Source organism: Phalacrocorax aristotelis, chromosome 7 (assembly GCF_949628215.1).
Source record: "Phalacrocorax aristotelis chromosome 7, bGulAri2.1, whole genome shotgun sequence".
Taxonomy (NCBI): Eukaryota; Metazoa; Chordata; class Aves; order Suliformes; family Phalacrocoracidae; genus Phalacrocorax; species Phalacrocorax aristotelis.
Genome location: NC_134282.1, coordinates 44,786,155 through 44,809,982, shown reverse-complemented (window position 1 = coordinate 44,809,982; position 23,828 = coordinate 44,786,155). Strand labels below are relative to the sequence as shown.

The 23,828-nt window shown below is 41.0% G+C and overlaps 1 protein-coding gene across 6 annotated transcripts in view; it reads right to left on the bottom strand.

Annotated features, from left to right (window-relative positions):
• The window catches only part of ADAMTSL3 (ADAMTS like 3), a 193,334-nt gene extending 170,474 nt beyond the window's left edge, over window positions 1–22,860 (bottom strand). For 2 of the 6 annotated variants that reach the window (XM_075100506.1, XM_075100508.1), the window contains exons 1-2: window positions 22,617–22,796; window positions 20,457–20,548 (exon numbers count right to left, since the gene is read on the bottom strand). In XM_075100506.1, the coding sequence (XP_074956607.1) occupies window positions 20,457–20,537 (81 nt within the window). In that variant the 5' untranslated portion in view covers window positions 20,538–20,548; window positions 22,617–22,796. Of the gene's footprint in view, window positions 1–20,456; window positions 20,552–21,914; window positions 22,079–22,616 lie in introns of those variants that run through there. The other 4 variants (XM_075100503.1, XM_075100505.1, XM_075100507.1 and 1 more) reach the window with 3 other exon arrangements.
• Between the last annotated feature and the right edge of the window lie 968 nt (window positions 22,861–23,828).

Genomic DNA, 23,828 nt, shown 5'->3' with positions numbered 1-23,828 from the left:
CATCAACACCAGCATGGTGTTTATCATGAACTGATCAGGTAGATTAAATGTATGCAATTGCTCTGCTACTGTAAATGACTACAAATTGTCATAACAGAAATAGACCTGGAAACAGGCAAACTCTCAGCCACCAAGAACTCGAATAATTTCTCAACAAGAAAATACATCTTTTGTGCAACTATTTTGATGATCAAAACTCAAGTAGGAGAACCAAAAGAGCATGCAATAAAGCAACTTTGACAGATTAGGAAGACAGAAAGTTTCTGACAATCAACATCTACCATCAAAAAACTTCTCAATGAATGAAGCCCTCGGAGTCCTGTAAATACCAAATAAACAGGTCTAATCCAGTAATATGAAGAATAAGGAGGCAAGATTCCTCTTCAGAGATGAGTCAAATCAGTTTGCTGTAGAATACATAAATATCCCTCTAAAAAAGAATATACTTATGTCATACACACAAAGGTCACTCAGCTATATTAAAATAACTAAAACTAAAATAACACAAGACCCAAGAACAATCTTTATTGCTCAGTGGTGTTTGCTGACCTACTTCAGTGGCTTCCACAACGACTAAATACACGTAGATAAGGCTGTGTAAAGGCTTGTGCAGGTACAGATTAACAGAGCAAAATTGCTCACGTAAACAGAGAACTGACCTCAGTGGCACCAGAACTTCTCTTGTACATTCCAAAGGCACTAATATGACCTGCACAACACCACCCACAGAACTGGATGAGGAAATCTCTGCAGCAAATTCATCACTTCTTTTAAAAATAGGAAACATTTTCTAAAAGATCCAGTCAGTTTAGAGTGTATCAAGGAAAAGGGAATATAATATAAATATTATTTCTACATTTAATTACCTTCTTCTCTAAAATTCTGTATATTTTTGCTCTGAATTTGCCTAGATTCTGATCTAGGCCTTTGTATGGGCCTGTAGGGGTTTTTTTTGTGCTATATTACACTGTCCTTTATTATCAGAAATAACTTTATCCCTTTTCTTCAAACAAAATGGGAAGGTGGTGTGAGGTGGCCTACCAGCACCCACAAATGACTAGAATACTTATAAACACACTCCTGGTACTGCCGTCCTGTGGAATAGGAGATCTTGGGTTGACACTGTTCTTCATCCACCTTCTTCAGCAGAGCACTGAGAGCACCTGCTACCATCTTGTCAACATATCTTCAAAGAGGGGCCAGAGCAGCAGGGTGTCCCAAAATTATAGTTAAAGACAGACCACCCTGAATAAGAGTGTAAATAATCAAAATGGTTCTTCTCCCTGTTACCTCTAGCTGATGAATCCTTTCTCACCTGAAAGGAATTAGACTGTAGAGAATGCCACAGCCAGATGTTCACTCTCCAGCTAACATGATTTACAACATCTCAGCACATGAATGTGTCTAACACATGGTGAGGAAAACATGATTTTTCCACTGTTAGTTTTCCACCACTTTGATAATTTTAGTGATGTTAACCCAGTTCTTCATCTACTCTTCTTTCTCCATTGCAATAAGACCTTTTGTAGGGTTTACATGCTGAGTAGCCTAGCACGCTGACTCGGTCAGGCACATACTCACAATAAGGAAGCATTTAAATGGTCATGGCTCGGCTGTAGGAATGTTGGTTTAAGGCTATTAAATAAGGCACATGAGGTGAATGCCTTTCAGCCAAGCGCCCTCCACTTGTGCACACCTGTTTCAGCATGATTTTAAGAATTCCCGAAAGAAACTGTTCACAGCACGCAGTCTCTAAGTCTCAAAATTTTTCTGCAAATACTCTAGAGCTTTTAAGCCTTTTGTGCTTTACTGATGTCAGGAATACCAATACCCCAACCACCAGGTAAAGCATGCTAATTCCTAATACACCATTTTCCCCTAAGAAATTTATCTTTGTCTTATTAGCATCTCTGTTGTCGTCATCTACCACTTTGAGATTATTGCCACTGACTTCCAGTATCTTGATCATTCCCACCTGATGATCTGCTGCTGAAATGTTATCCCTGACCCAGGCCCACTATTCAAATACTGCAACTCACTTCAAGCATGCATCCACACTGTTACACATTTAATTTAGCCTCATTTAAATCTCAACTTAACTATTCCCTCCATCCAGAGATGCCAGTCTTGGTAACTTTGATCCATCCACTTTCTCATTTCCTCTTAATTTTTTGGAGGGAAGAGGGGGTGGTTGTCCTCCAAGTGTACTTTGCCTTTGTCTCTTGCCAGTGAAAGCATCTCAAGCAGGGCAAGGTTTTGACTGTGTGCTGTATTGGTCCAGATACACTGTCTAACATTAACAAAGCAAAGACTGATGGGGAAAAGGTCAATAAGTGAACAAAAAGCAAATAAATAATGTATCAAAAGAAGCAGAAGCACCCCAAAAAAAGCAAAGTCTCCAAATCAGAAAAGATCAAATATGAAAGAGGACCTACCATTAATCTGAAGATTATCCCCTTCATGGTCACAATTCATCTACTAGCATTAACTGACAGTATTTCACATGTACACTTGCTAATAAGCTACTACATAGATAACTATGCTTTAGCTGTAAAAAACCAGACCAATTAAGAGCTCATGACAGGCGTTGCAGGCATTTGTTCACTGGCAACTGTTAAGACTAATGGTCATTAGTTTAATGACACTCATTTTTGTTCTACATGATGTGTACAGTAATGCTGGAGGACTGATATGGTGAAGGGTAAAGGGCTCTTACTGAGGTGAGAAAAGATAAACACAGGATCTGCTGCTGGAAAGAATGAAATAAATCCTCTGAATGAACCAGAATTACTGAAATGTTAAAAGACACAGCTGAGCAAGTGAGACATAAAATGAAAATAGAACTGCTAATTCAGAACAGGGTGCCTGCTCTAATCAGGATAGTTTCAAAACTACAACTTTATCACCCATCTTCCACGACCAGCAAAAAACTTCATTAAGCAGTTTTAAAATGATCCAGGTCGTTACAGAATGACATTCAATTAACATGACAACAGAAAAATGCTGAAGAATGGAGAACACGGAAGAGCATGCGTAATTCAAAGGCAAGACATTGTCTAGTGTTTTGAATTTTAAAAAATTATCATGACCTCTTAAATGCTCTACCTTTTCTTTTTGAATGTTCTAAGCACTAAGCGTTTTCAGTGTGACTGATGTCTAACAAAACAGTCTATATTTCAAATGAACCAGTAGCAAGTATGAGTGATTAAAACAGGTATCACAGAAGGAACACTGAAACGTAGCCCATGTGATTATATTCCTAGTTGCCTATCTTATATTCTCATTCAAACAGCTGAAGTGAGTGAATTGCTTCACTATGCGTGCATTACTCTGGGAACTTGGCTACAAGTATCACAATTCGTGATTTGCCAATACATACCACCTGCATACTAAGGGAACGGAAGACCTTCCTGTGGAAGAATATCTTCCCATCCTGTGTGGGTGTACAGAAGCAGATGTGTACGTAGAGTGGATAGCTCCCAGGACAGATGAATTAAGACATGTCATGAGTCATGCACTGCTTTCCAGTAACCATTATCTTTCTATGGGAAATTTAACAGAATAATTTTACTCCTTCAGAATACTGCATTGGAGTTTATGATAGTGTAGCAGGTGGTTAGTAAGATAAACTGTCTTGTTTCCTTCTCTCTCCTAGCAGTTTGAAGAATCTAACTGTAGGGGATGATAACTTTTCAGTATGGACCTAGTTACTGGCATTTCACTGAATCTATCAGCAACTGAAAATTAGACACACAGCTGAACACTAAGTAGAGGCTGTAGTCAAGCTACTGAAAAGTGCTCCTCGATGAATCCAGGAAAGGTTGTGGAGGGACAGATGCTTATTGTTGCTGCTGGTACAATCAAATCTCTTAATGCATTTGTCTTGCATGCAAAATAAGCAATTAGCTCTAAGTGACATAGACGTCTTTTAGGCGAGTCATTCAGCCTCCCCTACTTCAGCAAAGTGGAAACCACCACTATTTTTCTCAGAAGTGGGACAGCTACTAAGGAACAGCTTTTCAAAAGCAGCTTTTATATACTGAATTCTAAAAAGAGGACACATAATCTTGGTTTGTCCACTTGACCTTGTCTTTTGAAAAGCTGTCATGCCTCTTGTAGGACAAGGGATACTCCACTCACTACTTTTCAAAACAGTAGGGGCAAGGGGAAATGCAGAGTTCCCTATACATGCTTGATGTCTAATCAACAATGCAAAATCAGCTATTCTTGCATATCTAGCAACTTGTCTTGTACTGCTACCATTTACACATAACATTAAATAGAATTCTTGACAGCATAGTTTAATTTTAAAGATTTACAGAAGGGCACTATTCCTACAGAATATTTTTCAACTATTCCTGAGCGCTTTTGGATGGACCTGTGGCAACAACCTCCCCTGAATTTTCTTATCCGCAGTCAGCTCTTAGTTTGCCAGTACAAGCTAATGTGAGCTAGAGGGCCAACCCTAACAGTTCAATTACTAAAGCTTTAGCATGGTTCCAGATTCTCATATGTTTGTCTTTAGCATTCTAAGACTTTTCAAAATACAGACAGAATCCAAGAACAATGGACTGTGCAAAGGCAGGGAAATAAATTCATCTACCCTTTTATGTAATTACAGAGGATTCCTTTTGCCCTGCATAACTGTAATTTCTCAGACTGAAGACAACCATGATGCTAGAAACTACTGAAGCTGGAACCTACACTATCTAGTGAATTTGCTAAGAGTGTTGTGAAGTAGTGTGCTCTTCATGATTCCGTTGATCTATTCTTATCCTGCATAATTACACATATCTTCACATTCTCCACTGCTTTACAAACTGTAAACAATAAGATAGACTCAGTCTCACAGTTAAGCCATACTGAAGTTAACTATGGCAGTAATTCTATTTTCATTTGCACTTTTTACAGGCCTGGCTTCCTCCACACTCTATATAGAGTAGAATATTATTATATGAAGCCTAAACAGCATCCATTTTAAATAACAAGATCTTCATATAAATCTTAACCTGTGTATTTCTCTGCAAGTTTGGCTGTACTTGGAATTATCAGTCCAGAACATCTCTATTTCAGAGCGCAGTCCTTTTTGCCAAGAGAGATGTCCTTTTATCCTGATTATAGTGAAAAAAGCCAACTTACTGGCCTGACTCAGGCTGTAATTATTCTGTGCATTTATACAAGCTTTTCATAGTTCCTGGTAAAAAGGCTGAAGGGAATCCTACACATCCACACAAGGTCTGAAATTTGTTGTCCTCTTGCAGAAAACCATCCAAAAATGACTGAATGAGGTTTGTCCCTTCCCTGTGTGCTTTTTCTTTCTTAGAGGTAAGATGATGGATGCAACGATTTCCCTCACTTTGTGTTACTCCAGCTTTAATAAGAGGAAGGGGCTGACTGCAAATTGTTCTAGAAAATATACAACCAATTTCTCAAAGAAGCCTGATTACCTACTTAAATAAAATCCTCAAAGAAGCAACTACGCGCTTTAAAAGGAAGTGTGGAACAATAATACAATCTCCAAGTCAAAATACCTATGTGTCGAGAAGATTTAATATGGTCTCTGAATCTCAAAATAAGCCAAAACCATTCATTCCTGCCATTTACAAACACAGAATTATTCCAAATTGCCCAAAAGCCCTAAGAATCCAAACCAGTCACCAGAATTTCACAGATTAATCAAATGCCTCATGCACACTGGGAGAACACAGGGCTGTGCTGCCCTCCTGTTTTTGCTCCTTCAGCATCAAGCCAAAATCTGATGCCTATTTTAAATCAATATGCTCCATACTACTACTTCCTGTGAGGCTGGGGGCTGAGGACACTTAAGAAAGGGACAGCCTTTCTCCCAGTTCTTTACAAGGTATAAAATTTACATTAAAAATTCCAGTAATATAACAGGAAACCTTGCACTTAAATCCTCAAGTCTGCTGTGAGTGGACAAATAGAAAAACAGGGCACCCCACTTAAATAAATATTCCACTACTACTGATAATATTTTTCTCCTCTCAGGTATATGAAAAACAGCCAATTTGTACTATTTTCAGAATAATATTCAAGGAACAAAGGAAGTTATGTACAGCACATTTTAAACAAAGTCAAAATACAGAAACCAGATTCAGCTTCAGTTGAGGAATGTTTGAAAGAAATTAAAGTTAATAGAATAAACCCGTCTCTGTATATCTCATCTTATAATTTCCTTTAGTTAAAGATAACAATATATTGTGTTTAAGTCCATACATAACATATCAAACACGCTTTTTTTTTTACAGAGGATCTATTCATAGCAGCTTGTATTTGCAACATATGCAGTAAATTATACTATTAAACACTTAATCCTAATAAAGTTTAAATTTCACCCCTAACAATAAAGCTTGCACAAATCTTGCTAGAATTGAAATTGGATTCTAGAAATAACCAATAAAAGTCATAGGTAGCTATCATGACAATTAATAATTGGACATTTGAGATGTAAAGTTAGCTGTTTACATTGAAATGTTCTGATGAAATATTAGGAATAATTATGACTTTTTTAAATCAGTTAAGGTTTACTTTTTTTTTTTATGTACAAGATATAGGAAAATAACATAGGTTAGAGCCGTGAGAGCCAGTTTACACATCTCAAAAATGTGAGCTCTTATGTGCCCTCTGTAGCAGCCATGAATGGACTAATGCCCCCAAGAAGCCTTTGTCACTCCAGCATCCTGCAGAAGAGCTGAGTGCTGCACCTATCCTCATGTAAATCCACAGAGAGAAAAAAATTACTGTTGCAGCAGAGATCCTCTGGTACTAACAGGCCATATAAATAGCATATGCTGCTAGGGCAGCCCTCCAAAAAGAGGAATGGATGTAGATGAGCTACACCAGCATTTTAAAAGCTGAACAGGACTTAACAAGTATCAATGCAAGTGCCTCCACAAAACAGTAGTAACAACTCCTGAAAGGAAAATCCATTAGAATAAAGCATGTCCCCACCAATCTAAATTTTATTTCAATTCAGGCACTCCATATATAATATCTGACCTATCTAATGTTAACAACGCAACGCTGAACAGGATTTCCTTCTAAGCTACCTTAGGTGACAATTCCAACACAAAAGACAGATCAGGCAAGCAGGCCCCCATTTTACGAGACCAATCATGCCACTGCAAGCCCCAGTTCAAGCAGGGATTCAGCCTAGCAAGCTGCATCATCCTGCATCATCATTCCTCATTTTACTTGACCCATATTCTCATTTAGCTGTGTAAAAAGATCCGATTGTGTTGACATTCTCAACTAAAAATAACACCAGCATAAATCATTACTCGAGAAAGTCCAGTGGAGACCTACAAAGATGGTCAGGGGACTGGAGCATCTGCCTTATGAGGAAAGGCTGAAAGACTTGGGCTTGTTCAGCCTGGACAAGAGAAGACTGAGAGGGGTTCTCATCAACACCTATAAATATCTAAAGGGTGGGTGTCAGGATGATGGGACTAGGCTCTTTTCATTAGTGCCCAATCACAGAACAAGGGGCAACTGGCACAAGTTGGAACACAGGAAGTTCCACCTAAACATGAGAAACAACTTCTTCACTGTGAGGGTGCCAGAGCAGTGGCACAGGCTGCTCAGGGAGGGTGTGGAGTCTCCTTCCCTGGAGACATTCAAGCCCCACCTGGACGCGTTCCTGTGCCCCCTGCTCTGGGTGTGCCTGCTCAAGCAGGGGGGTTGGACAAGGTGATCTCCAAAGGTGCCTTCCAACCTCTACCATTCTGTGCTTCTGTAATTGTGTATTGTTTTATACAGCAGCCCTGTAACTTATATACAGAGAAAAGTCCATCAGGAACATGCAGTTCACAATTCAAACTAAATTCAATTTAATTCAAACTAAGACAATCTCAGTTTGCCTGAGACTTTGTTAGTGCAATTATTTACACTATACATGCACATATTCCCATATAGCATACATACAGGAATAAAGTCTGAAACTTTAGTGGTGAATTGAGGCTTTCAACATTGCACACCACCACCTAAAGAAGGGAATTATATTTATTTAGGGGCGTTAAATGCTCCTTTGGAAAAAAAAATGCTATTTTTTCTCTGCAGACAAAGGCATATACACTTTGACAGGCACAATGTACTTTTGATTCAACTTGAAGGTGCAGATGTAATTTCTCAGAATAATATAGATGTCTAACCCATTCAAACCCATCAACCTTAGACACTGAAAATATCACCAAGAATTTGGGTCCTTCATCACAGAAGCACAGAATGGTAGAGGTTGGAAGGCACCTTTGGAGATCACCTTGTCCAACCCCCCTGCTTGAGCAGGCACACCCAGAGCAGGGGGCACAGGAACGCGTCCAGGTGGGGCTTGAATGTCTCCAGGGAAGGAGACTCCACACCCTCCCTGAGCAGCCTGTGCCACTGCTCTGGCACCCTCACAGTGAAGAAGTTGTTTCTCATGTTTAGGTGGAACTTCCTGTGTTCCAACTTGTGCCAGTTGCCCCTTGTTCTGTGATTGGGCACTAATGAAAAGAGCCTAGTCCCATCATCCTGACACCCACCCTTTAGATATTTATAGGTGTTGATGAGAACCCCTCTCAGTCTTCTCTTGTCCAGGCTGAACAAGCCCAAGTCTTTCAGCCTTTCCTCATAAGGCTCCAGCCCCCTGACCCTCTTGGTAGCTCTCCGCTGGACTTGCTCAAGCAGTTTCACATCCTTCTTAAACTGGGGAGCCCAAAACTGGACATAGGACTCAAAATGTGGTCTCACTAGGGCAGAGTAGAAGGGGAGGATAACCCCTCTAGATCTGCTGGCCACATTCCTTTTAATGCATCCCAGGGTACCATTGGCCTTCTTGGCCAAAAGGCACATTGCTGGCTCATGGTCAGTTTGTTGTCCACCAGCACTCCCAGGTCTTTCTCAACAGAAGCACAGCACAGGTTAGTTGAACTGGACCTGCCTCATATCACTTGGGGAATCACATTATTATAAAAATTAGTAAACTGCTTAAGTAGCATGGAATAATTTCACAAAGGGGTTCAGAGTGGTCTGATTTTGAGAAGAGCTGGGGAAGAACTAGCAGGTGCAAGGATGATACACCAGGAAACTCTTCTCTCAGGAGACTGGATAGAGTTGATGACATGGGAAACTTGGGTTGCCAACTTTCTACAGAGTATTAGACCCTGAAACTATGGGAAAATGAGTTGGGTTATGAAGGTTGAAGGGAGAGGCCAGCCCATTACTGAAAGATAATCTAATTGAATTTTGCCAGTTTTGCCTGTATGATTACTCCTCAAGACGAAGGGCTAGTGCCACTTTTTAATTGCTGCTAGTCTGGTTTTTTCCTCCCCCCCTCCCCCCCCCCCCCTTTTTCACAGACCCATCTGGAGCTAAGAAAGTGCATTAGTGAAAATTTCCCACAGTGGGCTGGTTTTGTGCAGCCAACTATGCTTTACTCGCACTTGTTGCGGCTCTTCTTGAGAGGAGTTTCTCAGAACTCAGTATCCTTCCTCTCAAAGTAAGGTATTCTTGAACAGAGTACGACAATGTCAAGCAGTAACAGTGGAACCTAAAGGCTGGCTGTGACTATTCTGATCCAGATATGCACATTACTGGTAAACGCTTGCATAATTCATTCACATTTTGTGCCAGAGGAGTCTCTTACTTCATGAGTTAAATTTTATTCATAGCTGAAGTCTACATTCAAAATAAGACAGGGTTATTATGGAGGCAAAGGCTTATAAAAATTGAAAACTCCCTTTGAAACACATGCTTTCCAGTAAGAGCAGCTAGCAAAATGCAAAACACGGTCAACATTCCAACACCATGATGTCAATTTTCATATGCACAGGCAAAATGCTACATGTAGAAATCAACTCTCTGTATCTTCCTTATTTACAGTGTGCTTGTGTTTCCCTCTATTTTTATTAGAAGAACTGTGCCGTACAGTGGAGAATGCAACCCCTTAAAAGGTTCAAAGGACTCTTCTGAATATATTAACTCTGGGAAAAAGTCGCATCAATTTTTAAAAAGTGAATTTCCATGTTCTGCTTCAGTTCTCCTGAAAAATAGCATACATGCTCTAAGGACTGATTTTGATGTTTCCCTCTGCAGTAGTTCAGAGAAATTCCTGCCAACAGGGATGGTCTGGAACACCTGATAAAATGGTCTTCAATGACACACAATTAAAAAGTGACATGTTAACAAATGGAAATCACTTAAAATTTTGCAAGGTTTATAAGCAACAGGCAAATTATCATTTTTTATTATTTCTGCTTATTTTCCAGAGGGATAAATACAGCCAATTTTCAAGAAAACCAACAGCTGCAGACTCAGCTTTAAATGCCATCTGCCCTTAGCAATTACATGAAGAAGAGATGAAATGATTCACACCACACAACAGGAAATATGATAACCAAGTAGTTAGCACTAATGAAATTCAGCCTCTGTTTGCTTCCTATGGGCAGGTCTTACTCAGGAAAAACTCCCACTGATGTCTCAGGCAAAGTGCCTGCAGACTTCACTGGCGCTGTTACTCAAGTGCAGAACATTGTACTGTTGAAGTAGAAAGCCTGAATTTTCCAAAATAAGGTCTCATTTGTGGCCCAGTAACCTAACAAAGTCCACGGGCCCCCCCAGCCTGGATCTTTTTCAGGACTGAGTTTTTATAGTGCCTAGGCTGAGGCTCCTCGCACAACCACTGATTCAATGTGTACTTTTGGCAGACAAGAAATGATGGGACACTCCTATAGTACAGTTGAAAAGGACAAGGTCTATTCTTCAGTGTTCTCGAGGACTGGCCTTAACATTTGAAATAATAAAAAAGAAAGTCTACAATTCCTACATTTTCCCCATTTCTAAATAGTGGCTTCTATGTGACATATGACAGATGGCTCACACAGGTCCAAATGCAGAAAGAAAAATAAGCAATTCTAAACAAATACATCATTGGTGTTTGCTAAGGACATAATTCAAGCAAGTTCAAGAGATCAGAACAAGACCCACATGTTCTGTTATCCCAGCTAAAGCCCTTCTCAGGATGGTTATCTACAGGAAGAAGTTTTCTCCAAGGAAACCTTAGTGTTCCCAGTACATCTTTGTTACCCTTGGAGAAACCATGCAAGTTTTGTTTTAAACTTTCAGCTAATAAATAAAAATTTTAAATATACAGAAAATTTTCCCTTTCAAAGTAACACTGCTGCTTAAGAGTAGGTAAAGATTTAAAAGGTTGCAAGTTAAGAACAGGTGATGTTAACAGGATATTTGAAAGGCCCATGAGACTTGCAACATTAGGTAAAATGTATTTGCCTACTGATCTAATTGCTTACTAATTTTCAAATCTATTCCCACCGGATAAGTAATGGCATTTTAAGCCCAGCTCCTGGCATTAAAAATACATTTATAGTTTCCTCTTAGCAGAAGATAAACAGCTGCATGGTAAAAACCCATACGTTAAGATGGCATTCTCAAGGTGTTCTTATAGTTTTAACCAACCTATTGTGTTCTAAATTTAACTGAAAGAGGTAGGAAGAGGAAATGGGAAAAGCATTTGGGTGTGCAGTTTCACACTGGGGTGAAGGCAAGTGCTCACTCATGCAGCAAAAACGTATGGAATATTTGTGTCTTACACAAGGACTGACTGCATAATGAAAGTGGAATTTAAGCCAAGCTTTATTTAGTAAAATATCAGAAGCCATTTCTCTACTTATCTTGTTCAAGGAAATACTAGCATTTGTTTAAAAACAAGAAACTACTCCAGCAATTAAGCAAGATGACCCAAATTTCCCTGCATACTTTAAAAATAATTCCAAAACTTTAAAATTTGAAAATGCATCTGATAAACATAAAAATGTTTCTAAAGAAAAAATGTAATAACAATGTAAAAACAAAAATCATTCCAGGCAGACACAACAAAGCTCAGAATGTAGGCACCTACGTAGGTTTTGAGGGAGTCCTTATGCATTCAGGACACACCTCCAGATACACATGGAGTTTGGAGAATGTATTTCTGTGTTAGTTTTTAAACTATGAGACACAAGTGACAGTAGGTCTGGGATTGGTTCTGACTTCTAGTGGTACAATCCTCAAAAGTAGCCCCAAGGAACATCAAAATGACATAAGAACAGCTGAACTGGTTCAGACCAAGGATCCATCTAGCCCATCAGCTTCCAACAGTAGCTGTAACTGGACACACAAAGAGCATGTCCGGAGCAAGTATGTACAATACTTCCCTGGAATACTCTCCTGGACTTGTTACATTTGTTAGCCTGCTGTCGTTTGTCTATATAGGAGTATTCAGTGGACATTCCCAGTACTCATCCTGCCTCCCCTGGAATTCATGCAACCTTCTCTTCTAGTGAAAAAAAAAATCCTATGATAATGAACGCCAAAGATCATTACGTGGAGGACAACCACCTTTCATTGTTTTGAATCTGTCTTCTAGTAGTTTTATTTAATGGTACTCAGTTCTTACAGTGGAAGAAACAAGTTACCAGCTGATTCCTGTCTAGCCTTTCCACCTCATTCATAAAGGGTTCAGAACTGTTTACAGTACTTGAGTGTGGGCAAACCAGGAATTCATACAGCGAAAGGATGATACTTTGTGCTTTGTTTTACACCTTCTCTTCATAGTGTTTCCTACCATTCAGTTTGCACTGTTAACTGCTGCCAAGCTCTGAGCTGGATGCTCCATGAAAAGACTTACTGAGAATCACTGGTCTAGAAGAAAAGTGTAATTGCTAGTCACAGAAAGCAACTTATATTCATATGAATAAAGTTATAAAATCAGGCCACAAAAACAGAGCCTGTTCATCAAGCAATCTTATCAGTTAATGGCATTAGTAAAATCCCTACATAGCATACAGCATACACAATGCATCTTTCCAGTGATATGTGTATTCCCGCTTCTGCCTTCTAAAACAAAAATTGTTAATGAGATCAGCTGAAAGAAACAGTAATATGTTGGATGTACCTGGCAGTTTCCAACTAGAATATCATCTACCAAGCAGGCAATACTCAAGACACTACTATGCTATTGGCTTTTTCAGCCAACGTCCAAGTTAGTCAACGAGGGAACACTTTAAAATAATTTGGAGACTCAAGAAAACAAAACACCAAATAAGTAATGAGACCTTGAAAACATCTAATAAAAGGAGACTCTCAAGGGAGGAAGCCAAATAATATTTTAGCATATATCTTTCGTTATACAACCACCGAGAGCACTAAGCTTGTGTAGTCTTCTGCTTCCACACCACTGCTACACCAACAAGAGGCTGCAGTAGCTGGGAAAGCAAGGAAAAGTCCCATCAGAAGAGGCAAATCTGAATTTATCATAACCAGTACTTGCGTTGTCCTTTCACATTTCTCCATGCCAGAGATGGCCTGGAGCAGCCACATATACAAGCAGGGAAATTACAACAAAAGGTGGGGATTTTTTTTGGAGCTAGTTAATTTCTTGCTGAATCAGCCAGCTGGGAATAAAGCTGGTTTCTGCAGCCTTCTCAGAGCTCCTGCAAGGTGCAGGCCAGGAGTCATTTATTGCCCACCAGAGCTTGAGAGAACACAATCCCTTACTCTCTTCACTCTGTGGCAGTGCAGGTGTGCCCATCATCTTACTTCTATGATACTAAAAGGCAATAGATCAGGCAGCTAAAACTCTCTTCTTTACGTCTGCATTTCTACAGAGTGAGCCTCTATAGGTCCTTTCACATATACGCACTATAAACGATAGATACTCTGTTCTGCTTGCATGCACCGACAAGAGATAGTTATCCTATAAACTTTATGCAGCTTCAATTTTTGGCAAAGCACCTGATGACAGAAAAAGCATTACACAAATACAGAAATGCATGTTTCCACATATAAACAAATGCTCCACTTATTTAATGCTACAAAACAGCATCATTAACCAGTTGGGGCCTCCCATCGTGACACAAATTACAACAGTTAGCATACAACAACAACCTAGTAATTACAATCATAAATGCATTTTTAATATTGTTTCACTATTTAGTCGAGCTGACTTGCATTCACTGTGTTTCTAGTGTGTCCAGAAGCATGACAAACTGACAATTCTTGGAAACCACATTTCTCAAAACAGACTGAGAATACTGTTTTCATTTTCTCTCCATAATGATGTTAAATCTAATAAATACAAAATTAGAAACAGAAACAACATTGTTCCTAAACAATTTATGTAATATGGTGTCTGGAAGGGATATGTTAGGCCAAGTTTTTAAAAACTGCCCTCCCTTTATAAACACGTGATGCTTGTACTTGCACTTCTCAAGTATTATCACCCAAGTACTAGAATTTACACACCAGAAGCCTATTCTTTCACAAGAGTTTTAAGGCTGACTGTTTTGGTTTAATCAGCTAAATATGATGACAAATGCTTAGCAAGACTTTTGGAAGTTCCTAAGGTACCTAATACCTGGTTCCCATTGGATTAATTGAAATTTACCTTGTTACTTGTTTTAAAAAAAAATCCAGCTCAGCACCTACCAATATAGTTAAGTACTGAACAGCATTTGTGTTTAACTTAGGTCTTACTGAAAGTCATCAAAACGCAGGCTCCACATCACACAGACCCTTCTGAAAATGCTGCTATATCTGCATTAAGTTTAGCACCCTTGCACAACTGAAGGTCATTGAAAAGTAAGTTCGTAGAACTGTACTTCCTCCTAGAAGTTGGAGTGAGGCCATTTTGAAAATGAGACCCTTATTCTATCAAGAGCACTTGCCAGTCTACAGACTTAAGCTAATATCAGGAAAAGTCCTCCTCTTATGGGAAAGTTATATGCATGTTTTCAAAACTTAAAGGAATTATTTATCTATCATTGACAATAAAGTGAGTGCAGAGGGCTTATCAGAACTGCAGTGCTATACAGTTCCTACGTGGGTCTTAGCTGTCTCTCCAGACTTGCCATGGCTATATCCAGTGTCTTTTTTGGAACATTGTGCTCACTAGCAAACTGTACTTCAAAAACAAGCCCACTCTTTCACCATGCACAAACTCTCAGTTTTACAGAGATTTTGCATAATAAGAATTACACTGGAATTGTTCAAGACTCTGTTGGACTGTACGCAGCCACAAGACTATCATCAGTGTTGTCAACTCTATAAAATCTTAACACACTGACTTAACAGTAAAGTCTATTTGCACAGTATAACTCATGCCCAAAGACTTCTTGCATAGCCTTACAACACAAACAAGTATAGAGGCACAATTATAAATCTGCTCCCACTATCACTGAAATTAATGTCTCTTACTACTTCATTGCAAGCCACATTATACTTGGTGTTTACTTAAACCCCAGCTTCTGGATTCAGGTGAGCATGGAGAACTATTTTAAGAAAAGCTTCAAGCCCAAAAATTGAAGACAAAGACATAAATATGTGAACCCTACCAGGTTCAAAAGTAAAAGCAAATAAAAAGGACTCCAGGATTTTAAAATACATGCTCTTTTGAAGAAAAACTTATTATTTTGGATGGCCAAATTACGATTTCTGAACGAACAGTAGACGACCTTTAGTATCAGTACAATCAATCACGTACAATTTCTGTGATGCAAAGGCAGGAATGGAATTCGGTGCACTGTGCAAAACTGCCACTTCAGTGCTGTTTATGCCCAATTTAGTAAGGAGTATGAAGGGTCCAGCTCCACCAAGCAGACTTGAATGAGTAATTATCAATGACTAAGTGTTCAAGTATCTGCTAAAGCCAGAGATCATCCTAGAGCTATTGCTTCACTTCTTCACTACTTTTTCAAGGGAAATTAGAAGCCACTGGCTATTGTGAGAGATTATTCCTACACTTGAGGCGTCTCAAAGTGTTCTACTCTTGCATAACTAGTTTTGGATCCGGCAATTTGCAGCTCTACGTGCAACTGATTTGAGAATCTCTGCCCAAATTTTAGTGTAATCTCATCAGAAATTATCGTCCCAGTGAGCACTGATACCCATGTCTGAAGATGTAGATACAGAATCTGAAATCCAGCTGAATATTGAGAGTAAACCACCTTTGCTTCATTGGAATGAATGGGTTTGGACCATGCTTTAGCTGAATAACCAAAGCTTGATTTTCTGAGTTGTATCACTGCAAGCATCATTCATAACCACTATGATAAAAATATTTACTGAGAAAATGAAAACAAATGAGATAGTAAAAGGATGCATTCACTGATATAATCTATACTCTTGGTCATCTCCCATAGTTGACAAATTTTTCATGAGTACATTTTAAAAATAAGTGTTCATACATACTTTGTGTCTCAAGTCACAAGACAGATTCATCACGATTTTTCTGGCAAATCAGCTCTTTTGGATTGTAAATGGGGGGTAACAGCAGTTCAGATCCTATGAGCACTGGCTGAGCAATCATTATTAGTCATAAATTCAAAGCAAGTTCAGGAACTTACATAAGTTTTCTGGTAATGCTGTCACTGAGTTACAACCTTGTCAATAACAATGAATATTTTAAGTCAGAACGCTTCTACAGAGTCTCAAAAGCGTTATTTGCCTATAGTAGAGACATTTCAATCTTCAAATGAAGAATAAAACCACAGGCCTGTTGAGGCTGATGGCGAAACTCCAGATGGGTGCAGAATTGCAACCTGCCTACAAAAAAGAGAAACTGCTTCAGATTTAACTCTGGACTTGCAAATCTCATCCTGGTATTTTTGATTAAAGTTACCAGAGATTTAAGAATCCTTTCTGTTGTATGGCATGTAGATCATAATCTATTTTCTGAACATCAGTGTGCAATACATTCAGTGACTCTAAAACAATATTCCAAAGGTTTTTCACAAAGATGGTCTCCAAGTCCACTATGTCATATAATGGACATCAGATTTTTGGCCCTGCAAAACTCAACCTTAAAGACATTTACTATGTTGGTAGTTTTTGGCAGATTGGTTATGGCAGAATCATTTTGAATAAGATAATGTTTTCAGCATGTATATCCCCGATATCCAAAATATCACAGATAGTTAGAAAAAAACATAATGCAGGCAGGGATTGCAGAAACATAAATCATGGGAGCAACCAACAGTTTATTCAATGAATATGGAACCTATGAATCTTCCCCTTCCATAGAAATCTGGTGCTAATGCTTCTTAAATATCCAGACATGGTGTCTTTGCTGTTATTTCCTCTTCAGACATTAGCAACCCCACAGTCTTTGAAGGTGAAACGGACTGACTTGTAGAGGGTTTAATTGGGACTGTAGGAACCTAAGAAAATTTCAAATTCCAATTTCAAAACAACATACCAAAGAATAAATGCAAAATGAATCCATGTGTAAAATTCTTGATGATATACATCTGTCTATATGAATCTGCTAGCCATCGTTTCTTGCTGCCATTAATCCATTAGTAAGAATATACAGATAAACAGTCATACATACTTTTCATAACAAATATGACAGCATCGAGCTGAATGGTGTAATAAAATGTTATCACAAGGTTAAGAAAGAGTTGGTTACCAGGCTGAGCATCCTGCCTTTTTGATTACCAGTACAGAGTCATACGTACCCAAGTGATCACTTAAAAACAGCAAAATTGGACTTGGATACTTCTATTTTCTTTATTAGCTTAACCATCTCCTAAAAATCTGTAGTAGTGATAGCTCACCTGCTACCACATGAAAAAAATGAGGAGCCTTTTATGCCATGTTTAGCAATACACATTAATAGTTACATTCAAGGCCAAAGATGCAGTTAATGTTCATGAATACATATAGCCTGTGGAACACAGTAACTTTGGATAGTCATTTAAATCTTTAGAAAGAACAAATTATTCCATGTTGCTGCTATCATTTGGGGGGGTCGGAGTTTGTTTTTAAGGAAAACATGGACATCATTTGCTTGGATTACCCTTGGCTTTAGACTAATGCAGTTCCATTCATTTCATTTATATTGGCACATATCAGAAAAAGTAGGTTCTATGTCTGCAAAAGAACACAGCCACGGCTAGCCTGTAAGCGATCTCCTCCTGAGCCATTTACGCCATGGAGCAGATTTAATGAACAGGCAGCTCAGCAATGCTTAATGGTAAACTATTCACGGGGTTATACTATGAAATCTGATTTACCTACTAGTATAGCGACTAATCTGCCCTTGACAAAATAATTTTGTCAAACTTGAAACGCTGCATATCTGTCAGGGCAGAGTTCAGTTTGGAGCCTAGCTAAACACCATGCTGTGCTTGTTACCATGCTATGAAGGATCAGAAAGGGCTCCTATAACTGAAGTTAACTTTCATTTTGTCTCAGTAACAGCTACCTCTTTTTCACAAGTTCTCATGTTAAAGTTTTCTTTGTGTTACATTCTTACCACATTTCCACCACATTCTTTTAAAATGGTCATTATTTTATTCTGTACCTGCCTCAAGCAGGATGAAATTAATCAATTGCACATAAGTGACATGACATAGACTTGTGACCTTGCCCAGCATCCAATTGTTTCTAATTGATTAGCTCCAGACATAAGCACTTTAATAGCCAAAAACAACACAAGTGGAAGCTATGGTACAATATTAGGGTAGAATGACTGTGTGTGGTCCATATAGTATGGCCCCAAGCAACCAGTTAAAGAATTAATGGTTATTGGATACCAAATATGTTATGTTAAATAATATAAAATATCTTTAATGTGCCTAAAATTGTGATAAAACACCTAAAACTTAGGAGCAGAAGGGCCTCCTATACAATTGGGGTTAAGTGCTAATGACTCAAATATGCCAAATAGATTAGAATACTTTAAAGGACAATCAAGACCAAAAAATTTGACCTGGATTGAAACATTCATAAAGCTATTCACAATAGCCTATTGATTACTACAATGTGTTTGAGTTGTTTTTATTATAAAGAGACAAGTGAAGCTATGCCAAACCATTTGTGGAGAAGAGGAAACTATGCCACTACTGGTTCCAGCTCTACAATAAGAAAAATATGAAAGAAAAAAATACAAGAAAAATATTGTAAAAGGAAAAAAAAATATGGTCTCTTCATAACCAAAAGGCCCAAACACAAAGCTGACATTTCCCTTCTCTGAACTTCTGTTCTCACCTTGAACAGGACCATTGCGTGAACTTTACATACTACATTCTGAGTGTTTTATAGGGTCAGTTATTACAGCATCACTCAACTGCTTGCACACAAAAATACAAGCTGAACAGGCACAGATCAGTAACATTTTTGTTCTTGCATAAGAAATATTCAAGCAAAAAGCAGATCCCACTGTTGTCCTATCTGCTTGGACATGCACTGAATGCACTGCAGTTTACTGCACAAGTAATACATATCTAATAATTTGTACTTTACTCAAGTAACCAGTGTACTTTCATGACTAGCTGCAACAATAATACAAATACAAGGGGTGTTCATCAACATGTAGCTGCCAAATGACTCACAGTACACAGTGCACTCAGCAGTGCTACTGGGGATGGATCAGAGCCCCATTCCCACTACCTTAAAACTCAAAGTCCACCCTAAATCAATCATGGCTTACTCGACTGTCTAGAACAATTGCCTCAGTTCTTCACGCTCCTTTAAAATTTACTTTTGCCTGTTGCATTATCCTTCAATTCGAAATTCTTCAGGCTATCCATTTATATAATGCCCAGCACAGCAGGCTCCAGCTCGAAACCACCATTTCTCAGCATCGTAATAGTACAAACAGTAGACAACAGTATTGCACTAAACAGCACCACTGATTTTATTTAAAACCAAGATTTTACTTTTTTGTAAAGGACTACTACAATACTTCCAAAAATTGATGTTATTGATTTCAAAAAAATATTCTTCAGTTTATTTAGCTGTCTTTTTCTAAGGATTTCTCGATTTGGGATAATTTAAGACCTTTGAACGTTCTGCAGTGTGGGAACTATCAGTATAGAGAATGACATACTATAACAACATCTCTGCTGCATGCCAGCACACCATATTTCTTGAAATACTCACTTCTTGGAACTGATTAGGCTCATGTGTCAGGCAATAGATCAGTTGGCAGCTATGGCTTTCCTCCATGGTTCCTGTATTCATTGAACACTTGAAGCAAAGGCCTTTTTGGACCACCTTCCCCACAACACCAACTTCCAAGTGCCTTAGATGTTTCTGCCCAGGTATTTATATAACCCTTGTCACTTACAGTATCTTAACATTTATCAGGTGTTAAACCTCCTGGGGGAGAAGAGCAGCTGTGCTGCCTAGAAAGACCCATGGCATTGCACATCTGGCTAGGTCTCCCTTTGGTCTCCATATAGTAAATTCAGGTACCATATTGATAGGAAGAGTGAGAATATTAATTTACCACATGGATGTATTTGAAATTCAGTTCAGTGAAAGGAAAACCTTCTCATCAGGAGCCTTTTATTTACAGTGCAGTTCCTTCAGCAGTTTTCTGTTTAAAAAACAGAGTGTGCAGCACGATAATCTGATAAAGGACCGGGCATGACAGTAGCAACAAGTTCATTACCTACCTGCAAGCGAGCATAAATAGCAATAGCAAGCCAAGCGATCTCCCAGGAGAGCCCTCTGGCTTTAGGGCCGGCCATCCTCATGCCTTGGGGCTCTGCTAAGAGAAATTGTTTCAAGTTACAAACAAAATCAAGTGGGCTCTGCCAGAATTTCAATGACTAAAGCAAACTAGGCAAAGGCATGGAACCAGCCTTTGGAAGAAACGCAATGCAAACACGGGAGTTTTGTGCTGGCCAGAGGAGCAGACGCATAGTGCATGCCATGAGCACAGCCTGCAGGGTGAGGTAGTTCCAATTAAGGAACAGAAGGGCGGGGGGGGGAATGAAAGTTCGGGGAAGCTGGCAATAGTGGGCAAGTTTTATTATCTCCTGAACGTGGGAGAGTTTATCAAAGCGGGAACCCCTCCCATCTTGATCTCCGGAAGGTAAAATCCAAGAGCATAGCATTTCTGATATACTGTTCCAGCACTTTCACCCACTCAAAGCTGAGAGCCCAGCCCTGGGACTTCAGCAGTCATTTGCACTGCCTTTGAAAGCCCTGATCATAACAGCTCAGAGACTAAGTGACTGGAGCAGGCAGAGGAAAAAAGAAAAAAATCCATCCATTTAGTGATCATCACCATTACAGGGCCAACACAAAACTGTCAGTCTCTTTTACTAAAAACTTCAATTTAAAACTGCCAACAAGAAAAAAAATCATGTAATAATGCTGCTAAATCTGCCAATTCCTAGTGTCAATGTATCTTTTTGCCTAAGACTATTCAATTACCACAGTGATCTCAAACTGTACGAGTTCCAGCACCCCTGATACACCCGCACACAAACAACCCTCCTCCCCTCCCTCCCAGCCACCACCCCACTATTTTGCAAAGCCCCACAGTGAACGCAAACTTCTCCTTCAAAAAAACCACTCCTTTCTAAAAGGTCAGCTATCCCAAAGGACAACCATCTATCCAGACAGCTCGTGCACCTGTCAACTAAACATAATTAATATTCCTTACAGAAATAAGTGTTTTATTCCCTCCCTCCAAAAAAGTTAAGAAGCTCTCCGTCCTTCCAAAACCTTTAGCACTCCTAGATGCTTTTGTCATTCAAAAGTTTCGATCAGCTATGGCAATAAGAGAAGCAAGATTTTCCTCCCCCCTTCCCCGCCAGGCATTGCTGAGAGGCGCCACTGGCAGAACGCACCAGGCGCCGGTGTTTCACAGGTGCCGGTGCCCGGGGCCACCCGAGCAACCCGCGCCGCTTCGCGCCCTGGCCCAGCGCGGCGGCCGCCCCCGGTTAGGCTGAACCCGACGGGCCCGGCCCCGGGAGCCGCCCGCGGGACCCGGCCCGCCGCCCTCCCGGGAGCCCGCTCGGGGAAGCGGGCCGGGCCGGGCAGGCTGCGGCTGCCGCCGCCCCGGGGCCCGCCCGGGCCGCCGCAGGCTGCCCTCCCCCGGCGCGGCCGCCGAGCTCACCCACCTGGTGCGGCGGCGCGTCCCCGGACTCGGTGGGGAGCGCGCAGCGGGGCCGGGCGGGAGGCGGGGAGCGGGTCCGGCTCTGCCGGCGCCTCCTTCCCGCTGGCAGGGCAGGGCAGGGGAGAGCCTCGCCTGTCACGGCGCCGGGGATACAGCATCCTGCATCACGGGCGGCGGCCCCTCCCTCACGCCAGGCTCCAGCCCACCGCCGCACGTTAGCCAAGGTCCTACAGGCTGCCGGCAGCGGGCCGCCCCCGCCCGGCCCGGGGATCCCGGCGCCTCCACCTGCGGGCCGGCCCCCGCGACTCAGCACCCCCCGGCCAGCCGCTGTACCCCCTCCCGGGCAGCCGGCCAAGGGCCCCCCCTCTCCGCGCCCCGGCGGCGCTCTGCTGTCGGCGACTCAGACCCCAGCAGCCCCGGACCGAGCGCTTCGTCTTCCCCCGAGGGGCAAAAGCTACCGTGAAGTCAGCCCCCAAACCTGATGCAGCTTCCAAAACCACAACCGTCCTGTGTCTCATCTCCAAGTAACTCTCACAATACAGCTGCAAATCTGCTCGCACACCGAGGAGGTCTTTAATCATGCTGCCCTCTACGATATTTTTAGGTTTCCTACTGTAAATCTGACGAGTGTGTCTCATAGGACAGCTTTCCTCCCGTTCTCCCTCCGACCTTTGCGCTGCTGAACAGGAACGCTAAAATCCTCTACCTTTGCGCTGCGGCTTCCACCGCTGTCCCACGCTTTCGTCGAGTCCGCTAGGAGCAGCACGTAGAAAAACGGCTATTATCCCTGCCACTGAAGTTAAAAATATGCTCCAGTGAACTAAACATAACCGATGAAGAGTTTGTTCAAATATGTTGCACTGGAAACTTTTCCAGTCTGTTTAGGTTTCTCACCAACACGGGAAAGCGCCTCCTCAATCGTTAGGAACAGAGTGCCCTCTGCTGAAACTAGCCTGGGAGGGGAGCCCAGCCAGCAGCGAGGCCCGGGCGGGAGAGCCGCCACCCCGGGGGAGAGCCGGGCTGCGCCCCCGCCCCGCCGGGACCCCGCCAGCCCGGCACGAACCCCGGCGCTGCCGCCGCGGCAAGGCTCTCCCACCGCTCCGCCTGCGGGCTCCCCCGGCAGCCGCGGCAAGCTGCGCTCTCCGGTCTGCACGTTACCCTACTAACAGGCTGAGTAACACGCAAGAGGAACTGGGAAGGACCCGGTCTTTTCTTTTTCTAATACTGGTTAGCTGGAAGTGTATCAGCTTTTTGGGAAGCTTTGCTTTCCATCCATTTCAGCTGCTACAGTTACTTAAACAACCACATAGTCCTTTAATTTTGAGATCAGTTACACCTGTGCAACTTGTTATCTTCAGAAAAGCTACCCAGGTGCAGTCAGCATACACTTCAGGCTTGGTCACGAACAGTTTTAAAGCCAGAATTTAGCCATTAGATCAACTGATGCAGTAAGTCAATTTTCTTGTCCCAAAACTGCAGCTGGTAGTACTACAAGAACAAAACCAAAAGATGTTCACAACTTGTTCAGGATGAAGCTGGCCTTCAAGACCTACCATGTAGCTTGGAATGTACCCAGTTTGCACCATCCCTACTTAGAATCCCACTTCTCTTATTTACCCCTCAATAGTGCAGCAGTCCCCTGAGTCCCTGACACAAAAGCTGCAAAGTGGGCTATTAATTTTTTTGCCAGATGGGCATATTTAGACAAAACAGCTCTGGCTACATTCCTAGCACTAGTATTAGCCATAGATTACATTGAAAGGTTTAGCCCTGACATTCTAATAGCATTTTCCAAATTGGAATGCTGGTCAGCATTTCTTTGTTTTTCCCTTTTTCAGTGTTACTCAGCTCTGTGTTCTCTGCTTTCTCCTCCCAGCTTACTGTGATACCTTCCTTCAATGCTGCTCCTGGTCATTTG